This window comes from Orycteropus afer, unplaced genomic scaffold, assembly GCF_000298275.1.
Source record: "Orycteropus afer afer isolate SDZICR_OR568_19922 unplaced genomic scaffold, OryAfe1.0 scaffold00056, whole genome shotgun sequence".
Taxonomy (NCBI): Eukaryota; Metazoa; Chordata; class Mammalia; order Tubulidentata; family Orycteropodidae; genus Orycteropus; species Orycteropus afer.
The window spans coordinates 3,762,738-3,776,348 of record NW_006921643.1 but is presented as its reverse complement, the minus strand read 5'-3'; the positions used below and the strand labels follow the sequence as shown (position 1 = coordinate 3,776,348).

Sequence of the window (13,611 nt, the reverse complement as noted above, 5' to 3'; positions counted from 1 at the left end):
AAATACCATTTGATCCAGCAATTCCATTACTAGGTATATATCCTAAAGGAGAGAGAGACAGGAGAAGAACAGATATATGCACACCCATGTTCACTGCAGCACTATTTACAATAGCAAAAAATGGAAACAATCTAGGTACCCATCAACAGAAGAATGGATAACAAACAATGTACATACACACAATACAGTACTATGGGACACTAAAGAATAATGTGGAATCTGCAGAACACCGCATAACGTGGATGAACTTGGAGGACATTATGCTGAGTGAAATAAATCAATCACAGAAAAACAAATACAGTATTAGTTCATTATTATGAAATGCCAAGGGAAGGTTTATACATGGAAGGAAACATTCTTTGTTGGTTACCAGGGGAGGGAACACTGCCCCCTTCCCCCCCAAAAAAAGTGCACTGACTCGTGTCACTTTAGTTTTGTGTATTTCACTGTACATAAATCATATTTCAATAAAATGTATTTTTAAAAAAAAAGCAAATGGTGTAAAGCAATCTTTCAGGGTAGAGTGCTGTAAATCTAGACAGACAAGTAAGATTACAATATCACCACTTCTATTTTGTCATTCAGGATATGTCTGTATCTTCTACTAGACTATGAACCCCTAGAAGGCAGAGTCTATGTTCACTTAACCTCTGTATTTCCCATAGCTTCACATCTGCCAGGAGCTCAAAATTTTGGTTCAAATGAACTAAACTCATATCCTCAGTAAAGAATGAACTCGTGGGAAACACAAATCATATAAAAGAATTCAGAAGTTTAACTCAAAAATAAAAAACTGAAAAGATGAATTCTTTAGGTTAAGTTAATATCAAAAAGACTGATGATTCATAATAATTTCTTTCCACTTAGATTTACAATCTAAGTGGAAATTGAGCTTTCATCAGAAGCCTTGATCACATTTTCCCAAGAGCCTGTTATCTTTGAGGGCTACTCAAGAGCCTAAAGTTTCCTCCCAAGTATTACTTACATCAAAGTTATTAAGAGCATAAGCCAATTCTCCTCCACCACCTCCCTGGTGCTGGGAGGCATCGTCTGACGCAGTGGCCTGGGCAGCGTTGGAAATGCCTGTGACTGCCTGCTGCAGCTGCTTGTATATCAGGTCCCTGTTGGCCTTGTAGGCTGCGACATCAGGGTGCTGTAGGCACGCCTGGGATGCAGTATAGAGGATGGGAACATTTTTCTGCAGAATTCCTCTAGCTGCAGCCATCTGATCACGATGGCCCACATCTTTCAGTTCCTAGAAGAGTAAAACAAGATATTAGAACAGTCTTTATACATGTTCTACTCGTAAAAATTTGTTAGTAAATGCTAGAAAGTTAGAATTTCTACCAATACCCAACTGTTTCATTAACAGTCTAGCATGAAAGTTAATTATAAGAGAGCCAGTAGTATGGCATAGTAGGTAAGAGTCTGAACTTTGTAATCAGCCAGACCCAGACTTAAATCTCCAACTCTACTCCTTCCTGGCTATTATGATCTTACTTAGACTCTGTATTCAGTTTCTCCTTCTGCAAAATAAGAGCAATAACAGTACCTGCCATATATCTGCTTAGAGGATTAAATGGGATAAGGCACGTAAAGCCCTTGATACAGTACTAAATAATGCACTAAATAATGGGCAAAACATGAAACCACCTAGCATTTTGATTACAGTTACTTGAAGTGATTATGCTGCTACCACAATCAAAACAGAAAGATCATTTAGAGACACATTTAAACTAAGTAAGATTTATTGTAAGAATTTCTTTTTTAAAGATACACAAATTCAGTAAGAGTTTTATGAAAGTTGGGATGGGATACCAGAAGTGTATATAAACCATGGAAACTGACCAGGTGAGGAGATAGCAGCCTATCCTATAAGTACACAACTTCCTTTAGCCCGCTTCCACCCTAAAAGACTACCTTAGGACACAGAACCACAGTTTCTTCACACAATAAAATCAGTTCACTGATCAAAAACTGGTCATTTGGCGTATCTATGAACATAGTAGAGCAAACAGGAGCAAAATTATTAAAACAGTTTAGCCATAACCAAACATCTTGAAGAAATAAGTCACTGAGCCTGGGGGTTCAGGACCATAGTCTTAGGGGACACAAAGGATAGCTGGCATAACAAAGCTCAAAAAGACAATGTTTCACATCCTACTTTGGTGAGTAGTGTCTAGGGTCTTAAAAGCTTATGAGTGGCCATTTAGGGTGCAACTATTGGTTTCTCTATTCAGAGCAAAGAAGAGTGAAGAAAATCAAAGACGCAATCAAACAATTAGTCCAAAGGACTTAATAGATCACTGGAACCCTAGCCTCCATGACTCTAAGATCAGAAGAACTAAATGGTGCCTGGCTATCACTGTTGATCACTCTGAATGGGATTCACAATAGAAGCTCCTAGATGGAGTGGGAGAAAAATGTGGACCAAAATTCAAAACCATAAAAAAGACCAGCTGTGCTGTTCTGGTAAATACTGGTGGATCCCCTAAGACTATGGCCCTTAGCTACTTTTCAGACCTGGAAGTGAACTAGTAACTCCTGTGGCTCAGCTTTTAGGCAAACAACAGATAGGCCTAACAGGTGAACATAATACCAGGGAGGTAGGAGGTCTGGTAGCGTAGTGCCTCAGGCACTTGAATGGTAACAAGAAGGCTGGGGGTTAAACCCATCAGCCACTCCTCGGAAGGAAGATGGGGCAATCTACTTCTGTAGTGATACTGCCTCGGAAACCCAAGGAGGCGTCGCTATGAGCCGGGTCCAACTTGATGGCACATAACAACAACAACAACAATGCACTGCTTAGAACAAGCAATCACAGGAGATCAAAAGGGCTGCATTTGCCCATGGATATAGCTCCAAAGCCAGGAAGGGATAAGACAGAAGAACAGATGGAAAGAGTAAACACAACAGGAAGTGGAAATAGTACCATTACATTGTGGGGATTTTAATCAATTAAAATAAAATGTTTAAGAATTATTGAATGGAAATGCAATCTGTTCTGTAAACTTTCACCCAAATTATAATAAAAAGTGAAAAAACAAACAAAGAACAGGTTATTTGGGAACAAAGCTGGGGTCGATGTGCTCCATGACTGCAATTCAAAAGATATTTGACTATAACATTCTGTATAGACATGGTCTTGAATGACAACTGTCCTTTTTCAATTTGCGTTACTTCATATTTATAATCCAGTTTAAAAAAAAAAAAAAACCTTGAGGTTCTAGCATTGTTTCCTATACAGGCATCTCCTTGCTAGAACACAGGCAGGGTAAGAAATGCTAACAAATTTGTATTACCAACAATAAGAAAGATTGAAATACGGTATCTCTGTTAATTATTTAAATTAGAAAGAAAAAGCCTTTAGTAAATGTAGATCAGCATCACAGAGAAGGAATATAGGATAACCCTGACTGACCGCCAGATCCACTCTATTTCACATGTAATCACAGAATTTCAATGTTAATGTCAAACTGAATTCTAGAGGTTTAAAAATGAGTATTACATGTGTAAACAATAAGAAAAAATTGACTAACCTAGAAAGGCCAGAGTCAGTTACTAAGTTAAAAGTCTTATTTAGTTATTTAATGGCTTATCTTTCTATATGAGCTATTAATTAAGCATTACTGACACCAAACTGGCTTTCCTTTTCTGAAACTTCATCTCGGTATGTTTCTTAGGTTTGCATCTTTATTCCAACTTTTTATGATATGATAGCTCTTCTCCTCCTGAATTCTATTCTCATTTGGCATCTGAATTTGCATATAATAGCTCACAGCCCTCCAAATGCCCTGTAGCTCAGTACATAAGGCTAAATATTCAGAAACAGGACCCTGTGGTTTTGGAAAATTGGTGATCGGTTCAAGATCTAAGTAATTTCTATAACAAGAGGCTGAGGCTGACCATTACACTGAAACATCTGGTGAAAATGTTCTGTGTGACATATTCTAAATATCCTGCCCTCATCACAATCTAAGGGATTCTAACGTAAGTCTTCTAAGAAGGCATTTGCCTTTAAGCATTTATATTGTCTTCTGTTTTATAAAATGCTTTGCAATCAGTTTAGACATTCTTCCTAAGTATCTATAACATAGACAAGTACAGCATCTTATTAAAAACTCACTGCCATCTAATCGATTCTGACTCATAACAACCCCCACTGGGTTTCCAAGGCTGTAAATCTCTATGGAAGTAAATTGCCTCATCTTCTCACAGAGCAGCTGGTGGGTTAGAACTGCTGACCTTCCGGTTAGCAGCCAAATGCCTTATCCACTAAGCCACCAGAACGCCTTACAGCATCTTACCTTGTTGTTGTTGTTGTTATGTGCCTTCAAGTCGGACCCGACTCATAGCGACCCCTCCTTGGGTTTCCGAGGCAGTATCACTACTACGGAAGTAGATTGCCTCATCTTCCTTCCAAGGAGTGGCTGGTGGGTTTGAACCGTCAGCCTTCTGATTAGCAGTCAAGTGCCTTAGGCACTATGCTACCAGAGTTCCCACAGCATCATATAGAGATTACCAAAGGCACTCACATTCACCTGAAGTTATAGGTGCCAGAACTACTAATCAGCAGCTCACTTCCCAAAACTACAGTCAGGCCTGGTGCGATAAACTTCTACTTTTCTAAAGACTACATTTGATTAAATATTCAGAAACAGGACCCTGTGGATTTATTGTTGTTGCTGTTATTTTGCCACTGAGTCGGCCCCAACTCATAGCAACCCCTCCCTGGGTTTCTGAGGCAGTATCACTACAGTAGATTACCCAACCTTCCTTCGGAGGAGTGGCCAGTGTGTTTGAACCGCCAGCCTTCTAGTTAGCAGTCAAGTGCCTTAGGCACTATGCTACCAGAACTCCTATGGATTTATAGACTTGGTTATCATTTCAAGACTCACACTATGACAAGAACTAACCACTAGGCTTAAACAGCTGGTGAACATGCTCTGTATGGCATTTTCTAAATGTCCTGCCCTCATCAAAATGTATCTCTGGTAGATTCCTATTTACCAAGTATAGTGGATATTTGCTAAGCAGAAGGCTGGTGGTTCAAACCCACCAGCCACTCCTCGGAAGGAAGGTTGGGCAATCTACTTCCACAGTGATACTGTCTCAGAAACCCAAGGAGGGATTGCTATGAGTCAGGTCCAACTCGACAGCACATAACAACAATAGATATTTCATTCTATGAAGAAAATGACAACTAAGTATCATTTGCTCTAATTGCTGAAGTGTTCTACTTTCTCTATTTAGGACTGTTTCTGCCTTAGCACAAGGAAACTAGATTTTGTTAAGTAAAGATAGGAAAATGGACACTATCACAAAGCAGCACTATTTATTGCAGTAAGAATGGCTATCAGTCAAAAGTACTGTTTCCAAGATACACAGTACTGACAAGAAATAATTCTGGTGGTACAATGCTTAAGCATTGTGCTGCTAACAAAAATGTTGGCAGTCTGAACCCAACCAGCAGCTCTGCAGGAGAAAGACCTGGTGATCTGCTTCCAGAAAGATAATCCTATGGGGCAATTCTACTCTATCACATGGGGTCACTAATAGTTGAAACTGACTCGACAGCACCTAACAACAATACAGTGTTAATAAATAATCCAGATTATGGAAAAAGTGAGCTATGAATGTAATAAATAAATAACAATGTAATAAATAACTTTATTAAATTACAACCTACTGGTCTACTTCAGACTTCATGAGTCCCCAACCTCATCAATACAGTTATCATTCAGACAAACTCAAGAGCAGCCAAACAAAAAGCATAAAGATGCAGTAACAGAATTCAATGTAATCTGAATTATCCATTCTAAGCAGTGACAAAGAAAGGCTAATTTCTGAGCAATCTATAACACTTTCTCTATTAAAGACTTGAAAATTAAAATGAAAGTTTCCTCTCATTTCCTTCTTAGCAATATGAAACTGGACCCTGAGATACATTTGATCAGATTTCTTCTCTTGAGTACTTAAAGAAACAGTGCATAAGCAAATAACCCAGCTAGGTCTAGGTCACTTACAAACAGAATACGGTAAGAACATTGCCAATGGCTCCATTCAGGTTTTCAGAAAAATAATCATGGAAGCCAGAGTTCACAGAGTAAGCAGGAAATAAGAAACATCGATTCTCATCAAATCTTTCAACAAACCCTATATAATCTGAGTGGATGAAATGTAAACATCAAAACACTCCACTTCTAGGATGTTGGGGAGGCAGGGTCGACAATGTGAGGCAGAGGTGCTCCTCCTCACAAAAACAGGGGCTGATATCAAACCATCATTACCCTCTACCATCACTTTTAGGAGCTCTGGTAGCATAGTGCCTAAGGCACTTGACTGCTAACCAGAAGGCTGGCGGTTCAAACCCACCAGCCACTCCTTGGAAGGAAGGTTGGGCAATCCTACTTCCATAGTGATACTGCCTCAGAAACCCAAGGAGGGGTCGCTATGCATCGGGACCGACTCAACGGCAAATAACAACAACAACAACAACCATCACTTTTACTCTTATAGCCAAAGAGCCTAGAGTGTAGTGGAAATCTAACACTTCTATCCAGCAAATAATACTCTAGGCCAAGAAAGAAGTAACAGATTAAGACAGCACTTACAATCCCATTACATGATGGATGAGCAGTACAGCAAAGTGGTTTATTCAATCATTAAACAAATATTTGTTGAATACTTTCGGGGAGCTCTGGTAGCATAGTGGCTAAAACACTTGCCTGCTAACCAGACGGCTGGCAGTTCAAACCCACCAGTCACTCCTCAGAAGGAAGGCTGGGCAATCCTACTTCCGTAGTGATACTGCCTCGGAAACCCAAGGAGGGGTCGCTATGAGTCGGGTTTGACTCAACGGCACATAACAACAACAACAACAACAACTAGGTCCAGGGAATGCTCTAGGCACTGGAGATTCAAAGCATAATTTAAAAAAAAAAAAGACAAAATCCCTGTGCTCTGGAGCCAGACAGCCTGGATTCAAATCTTGGCTCTACCAATTACTAGATGAATGGCCCTGCACAAATTACTTAACCTCTCTGTGCTATAGTTTCTTCATCTGTAAAAATCAGTTTGTGACTAAGTATTGTATCTACCTTATTTATACTCTTCTGTATAGATTAAATGAGTTTATAAAGGGCTTAGGAGAGTGTTTGGCATATAATAAACGTACTAGCGTTATTCATTATCAACAGCAACATCACCACTACCAAAGAATATCCCAGGAAATTCTTAAGGACAAATAGATAAATTCCAGAAGCCTGCTGACCATGAGGTTTAGCATCCCCTCAGTGGATAGCTGGATGCTCAAATCATAAGGAGACTAAAAGGGTCAGTACACACGCCATAGCCAAATATTGCTCTTCAGGAAATACTCCCTTTTCTGAACTAGAGCTGCTTGCAAAGATGAGAGGTGACTGAGGAGGTAAATTATTACATGTATGGGTAATGAAGAAAAAGTCAAAGGTGAGAACAGTCCAAGGGGCTGAACATACTGCAGTGGAGTTCTTCCAAACAATACATAGTGTGAAAATATGATCAGTCAGTGAAGAAGGCCAGTGAATAGTACTCAAAGGGAGAATAAAGTTTCTACCAGGCCCCTTTGGATAAAGTGAGTGGGAAGTTTAATTCCCAAGAAAAGCACTGACTTATAGGCACACACATCAACACCCAGGTCCTATTAAAGGCCACTTTGTGAATAGAAGGCACACAAGAGCCTACAGCCAGCTTATCACTGGTTTTTCTTGTAGGAGGTTAAAGCTATGGATTAAGGAATTAGGCTCCAGGAAAACTACAATGACTATGACATAATACAAAATGAAGAAAAACTTTAAAATAGGAACATGCATCATTCAAAATCCCAACTGAAAATAATAAAATCAAATTGGGTAATTCAAAGATGGTTTGGGGACTATGTTACAAAGATACAGGCAAAGTATAAGGAAACCACAAGGCTGCTTAGGACACTTTGACCTGAAGAGGGCAAGAGGAGGCAGCAGTTACAGAATCAAGGGACCAAGGTGAATTTTAGCCAGCCAGGACAACAGCAAGGAGAAAGGGCAATTATGACCCAGCCTCACTCTCCTTCATCCTCGTGTCCTACTAGAAGTCCAACTTGGCCAACCCCAAAGGGCAAAAGAGCCCATGGATACAAGCCAGACAGATCAAGTTCCCGGGGCAGAACAGGGTAAAGGGTAGAAAGCAGATATGGAGAGATAAACAGAAGATTAACCAGTATGTACATAGTAAATTCAGAATTTTTGTGACATCTTATTTCAGAAATGTTTGACATTTACTTTTTATTTTTTAAAAAACACATCAGGAATCATGTGTAAGGAACTTTTCATGGATTCATAGCAACACAGAATTAAAACTCAGCCAGTATTTACTTTCCATTAAGTTCCATACAGGATTCTCTACTGTTACTATGTTTTACCTCAAGAACATCATCTACTTACTTATTCTACCATTTTGCAAAGATACACAATATTAAGTGGTAATCTAAATGTTCTTTCTTTACTCAAATAATAGTAAGTCTTCATAAGCCAGTATGAGACTAGGTTTTTAAGAAAGCACCATTCACCAAACTGTTTTTATTTCACTTATTCAAATGAGAACTTCTATCAAGTACATTAAATACATTATGAACATGAAACAGACTAGCTTGCCATATCTATGGAATTATCAGACTATTCAACAAGGTCTTCTCAGGATCAGTCAGTACCAACAAAAAGAAAACACCTACTCATGATTTATGAGGTAAAAAGATAAGCCAATAGAAGAATAAATGATAAAAGCACAGTGAGCCTACACTAACTAAATTACTAACTGAATTGTATGTACTGGAAATATTAAAACCAGGATCTTAAGTGTTCAGAGTCAGTTTGATAACACCTTGTAAGTAACATGGACTTTAATATTATGGCTTGAAATATGAGCAAGAGCTAATACTCACTGATTGCCCATGCTGAGGGACTACTTAGTACTGGATACTGTATGTAACACTTTACACACATTATTTAACTTAATCTCCTCAACCCCATGGGAGTAGAGAGTTTACATTCATGTATACACAACTGAATGAAAGTTACTAAGAAGTGCCCAAAGATGATGCTGTTATATATTAGACAAAGTACTGACAGTCATCTTCCTTTAATAAAAATGGCACTGTTGGTTACCTACCCAAACCCATTCTCTGCCCCCACCCCTTCCCCATTTTCCTTCTGCCAGCCAGAGCTCTTGTTGGATGTTCCTGTCTTCAGGAAGGCTACCCCCATCATGGGGCAGAAGGTGAATCTTGATTTCTAAGAGTCAGGCATGGTGACTCCTTTCCTTTTGCAAATGATAGTGGGGAATGAGCATGTTACACAATTCACCTTTAGGCAAGACTGCTATGGGCTTCTAGATTGTTAACTTACAAAGAGGAAGACATGAAAGAAACAGTCTTGCTTTCCCACTGGATGTGTTTATCTGTACAAATTTCATGCCTAGAGCTTCTGCAGCCATGTAAGTTAACAGGACATTGGAAATGGCAATGCTGGAAAATGTCGAGAATCTGGATCCTTGGTAACACTGCAGGGCCGCTAAATCCAACAACACTGGAGTCTCTTAACCTACTGTGAGAAAGTACAACCCCCCATCGTTCAAGCCATTTTGGAGCTGGGTTTTCTGTGAACTAAAGTGCAAAGAGTCCTATCTGATACAGACACTGGCTAATGATAAGAATTAGTTTTTTCCAGGACTTTTTAGAAAGTAAGAAGTAAAAGCACAAGTTTGATTGAGACTATCAAAGTTGTATGTAGCTGCATGACTACATGTGCATCTTCCCTGCAGAAAACACACCTAAAACCCACAGCATCCCACAGAAAGGGCACAGGAAAGGTTATAAAGCAACCCAAGAGCGAAAACTCAAAAAGCTATCAAAGCTTGGAAAAATAAGAACACAATTCCATGTGCTACACAACATAAATTCATAATACTATGGAAATTACCAATAATGATTATTAAGAATTACTTAAAAAATGATAAAATACTTGGCAGGGACAGAGATACCTTCTGATATAGATGTAATTTAACATGTTTAGATTTGTCTTTAATTCTGAATTAAACTTTACCACCCCCTCAGGTTAATCCTTGAATGCACCTAACAAAACTCTATCACCTTTAGGCATTACTTTCATCTTAAATCACAAAGTTACTTAAAGTAAAATTATCCAAAAAAATTATAATAGCAACTTAATTATAGCTTTATTAAATGCAATAGTGAAAGGATGCTTCTTAATTGTATTAATGACACTGTATTGGCAAAGGGAAATGATGATACCTCCAGAAAACGTAAGCAAATGGAATTTCTCAATTGATAATAATATAAATGACCTTAATATATCCCCCAAATCATGACTTTACCTGTTGTCTTTTGGCTGCCATAATGTTCAGCTTATCCACTTCAGGTTTCAGTGCTTTATACTGTATTCCTAAGTCTTGTTCAGTGCCAGCGTTCCTCAGTTTTAAGATACCATCTTCCACCTATAAAACAAGCCCCCAAAAAAAGAAAAATTCTGAACTATGTAAGTCTATATATTAAAAAGATAGTGTGCTAGATTTTTCACTTTTCTTTGAGCAGCTATTACATGGAAGCAATATAGGAAGTACTGGCCCACCGCAGGAAGGATAGCAATATACCGACCTCTAACTAAACATTTAAGGAGCCCTGGTGGTGCAATGGTTAAATGCTCAGATGCTAAACAAAAGGTTGGCAGTTTGAACCAACCCAGCAGTGCCACAGAAGAAATGTCTGACAATCTGCTTCCATAAAGATTACAGGCAAGATGAGTAGCGACTGGGATCTTAAAAGCTTGCAAGCAGCCATCTAGATGCAACGATGGGTCTCTCCTCGTCCAGAGCAAAGAAGAATGAAAAAAACCAAAGATTCATGGAAACAATTAGTCCTAGCAACTGGTACACCATGTGATCCTCAGCCTGTACGACTATGAGACCAGAAGAACTAGATCGTGCCTGGCTACTTCTGTCAACCACTCAGAGGGGGATTCAAGTAGAAGATCCTGGATAGAGAAGGAGAACAATGTGGAACAAAACTTAATATCATTTGGAAATGAAAAAAAGGGACCAGGTTTGCTGGTCTGATAGAGCTTGGTGGAACCACTCAGACTATGGCCCCTAGCTCCCCTTCAGGTCTGGAACTGAACCCACACCTGTGGCTTCCAGACAAACAAAAGACAGGCATAGGATTGAACATTTACCTGAGGTAGATACACTCCTTGGAGAGAACAATCATGGGAGAAAGAAGGGCTGTTTATGCACAGGGAGACAGCTCAGGGGGCAGGAGTGCATGGAGGGATGGACACAGGGAAGAGGTAACTATTGGGCGAAGTGGGAGAGGAGCTGTTGCAGTGGTAAACTGTGGTCAATGTCATGAGACAGAGTGTATGTGAACTGCTGTATGGAAAGTGAATTTGCTCTGTAAACTTTCACCCAAATCACAATTGAAAAAAAAAGATTACAGCCAAGAAAACCCTGTAAGTTCCACTCTGTCACATGGGGTCACCATGAGTCAAAATCAACTTGACAGCACCCAAAACAACAACAATCTGTGTACAATTTAATGTATTCTTGGTTCTTCAACTCTGGAACTTTACTGGTACAAGGAAATATTTAATCATAACTACAAAAAGGGAAGGAGTCAATACAATATTTCTGCTACAAATTCTTTATTAGAAACAGGCCAACACTGATTCACAGTGGAGCCAGCATCACATAGGCTTGGAATAGAGGAGTAAGAGGAAATTAAACAAAAACATCCCTGGCCCATTAGGTAAACCAAGTTTAAAACCCCACTAAAATCACAAAGAATGCTGAACAAAGTCCAGCCAGCAGCAACCTCACTGTGATAGAACAAATTACAGACACAGGCCTGTACTTACAACTTTCAGCTGAACAAGTAATTTGTAGACATCTGCCATGTCAGCCAAAATCAGCAGCCGGGTAACAGCCGAGAGCAAAGCTCGAGCCGCCCTCACCATGTTGCCACGCTTCACGGAAGAACAGGGATCATCCGCAAACTCTCCAGCAGCACTCTTCATTAAGTCACCTGTTTCAGAATGAAAACATGAATTCAGCAGGAATGTATCAAATAACTGGCTTATATAAAAATAACTCCAACTTTATAGATATTATGCCCAGATTCAAAGGTTTTATTTTGGTTGGGTTTTTTCCTTTTGTTTCACAGCTGTCACTAGGAAAAGAATCAGCATGTATTGCTAGCAAAAGCACAATACCCAAAATTTGATTTGGCACTGCATATCAACAGTTGTAAAAATACTTCTTCCCTTTGATCTAATAATACCCTTTCCAGAATATATTCTAAAACTGCAATTCAAGATTTGAGTGGGAGGAAAAAGGGATCTAATGCAATCTACTACACTCTCACATCCACAGGATGATACAGAAGCATGGCAACAACTATGCAGGACCAACATTCCATTAGCTATCCCAAGTATCTAATGTGTAAAACCTTCATTCATGCTCCACAATAAACACCTAAGAAAATAAATTATGGTATGGCCTAACAATTGACTATTATACAGATATTAACATATATAAAAACAATTATTAAAAGTTTATGATAAAATCTTAAGCAGAAAAAGAAATTATAAATGTGTTCTGTGTTTTAAAAAAACAAGAAAATTGGAAGTCAAAGGCAAATAATAGTTATCACTAGGTTACAATCTGCCTCTTTACATTATTCTGTACCTAATTAAAGCATTTTCCACAATGAATACGTATTATATCTCTAAACAGAAAAAATAAATAAATAAGCCCAAAAGGTATAGTACATTTCACTATAGTTACTAGGGATATGCAACTTACAGAATCCTGTGTTCAATGATGCTGAATTTATAAAATTTCTTGGAAAGTCTATAAAACAACTTACACTTTTTGTTATCTATTTCTATTAATTGTTTAAGGTGTCTATTGTCCCTCTCTTTTCATAGGTGGAAGCAACTGTAGGGCCAGGGCTATGTCTTGTCCACATGTTGTACTGACTGTACTCTGTATGGTGACTGTCTTTTCACTCCTAGAAAACCAATTACTCCCTACCTTGGGTAAGGACAACCACTTGGGGTTAATTCCTAAAGGCCATTCACTCTGCCATCTCTTCCATGAATGCAAAAAAAAAAAAAAAAAAGGTACTCTTAAGAAGTCTAGCTATTTCTGAAAAGACCTACCAAATTTCTCCTAGCTGTCAACTTTTGTTGCAGAAATATCCTGGAGAAAAAAAGAGTCAAACTTACCCTGAGATTCATGTATAAATTAGGCTTAGAAATATTATATAGTAAAAGTATAGACAGGCTACACATATTTGTCAGGTCAGAAACAACTCATGATGAAGAAATTTAGAGTTAAAAATAAAAGTTTTTCCTCAATCTAATAAAGTCTTCTCTTATACCTTTAGACAGATACAGACATATGGCAACCATTGAGTGGATATACAACATTAACAATGGTATCTGTTGTTGTTGTTGTTAAGTGCCGTCGAGTCGTTTCCGACTCATAGCGACCCCATGCACAGCAGAACGAAACACTGCC

The 13,611-nt window shown here is 38.7% G+C and overlaps 1 protein-coding gene across 1 annotated transcript in view; it reads right to left on the bottom strand.

Moving 5' to 3' along the window:
• The window catches only part of CTNNA1 (catenin alpha 1), a 244,634-nt gene that overhangs the window by 183,439 nt on the left and 47,584 nt on the right, over positions 1 to 13,611 (bottom strand). The window contains exons 3-5 of the mRNA XM_007938959.1: positions 11,946 to 12,112; positions 10,411 to 10,530; positions 986 to 1,255 (exon numbers count right to left, since the gene is read on the bottom strand). Coding sequence (XP_007937150.1) covers positions 986 to 1,255; positions 10,411 to 10,530; positions 11,946 to 12,112 — 557 coding nt within the window. The remainder of the gene's footprint in view (positions 1 to 985; positions 1,256 to 10,410; positions 10,531 to 11,945; positions 12,113 to 13,611) is intronic.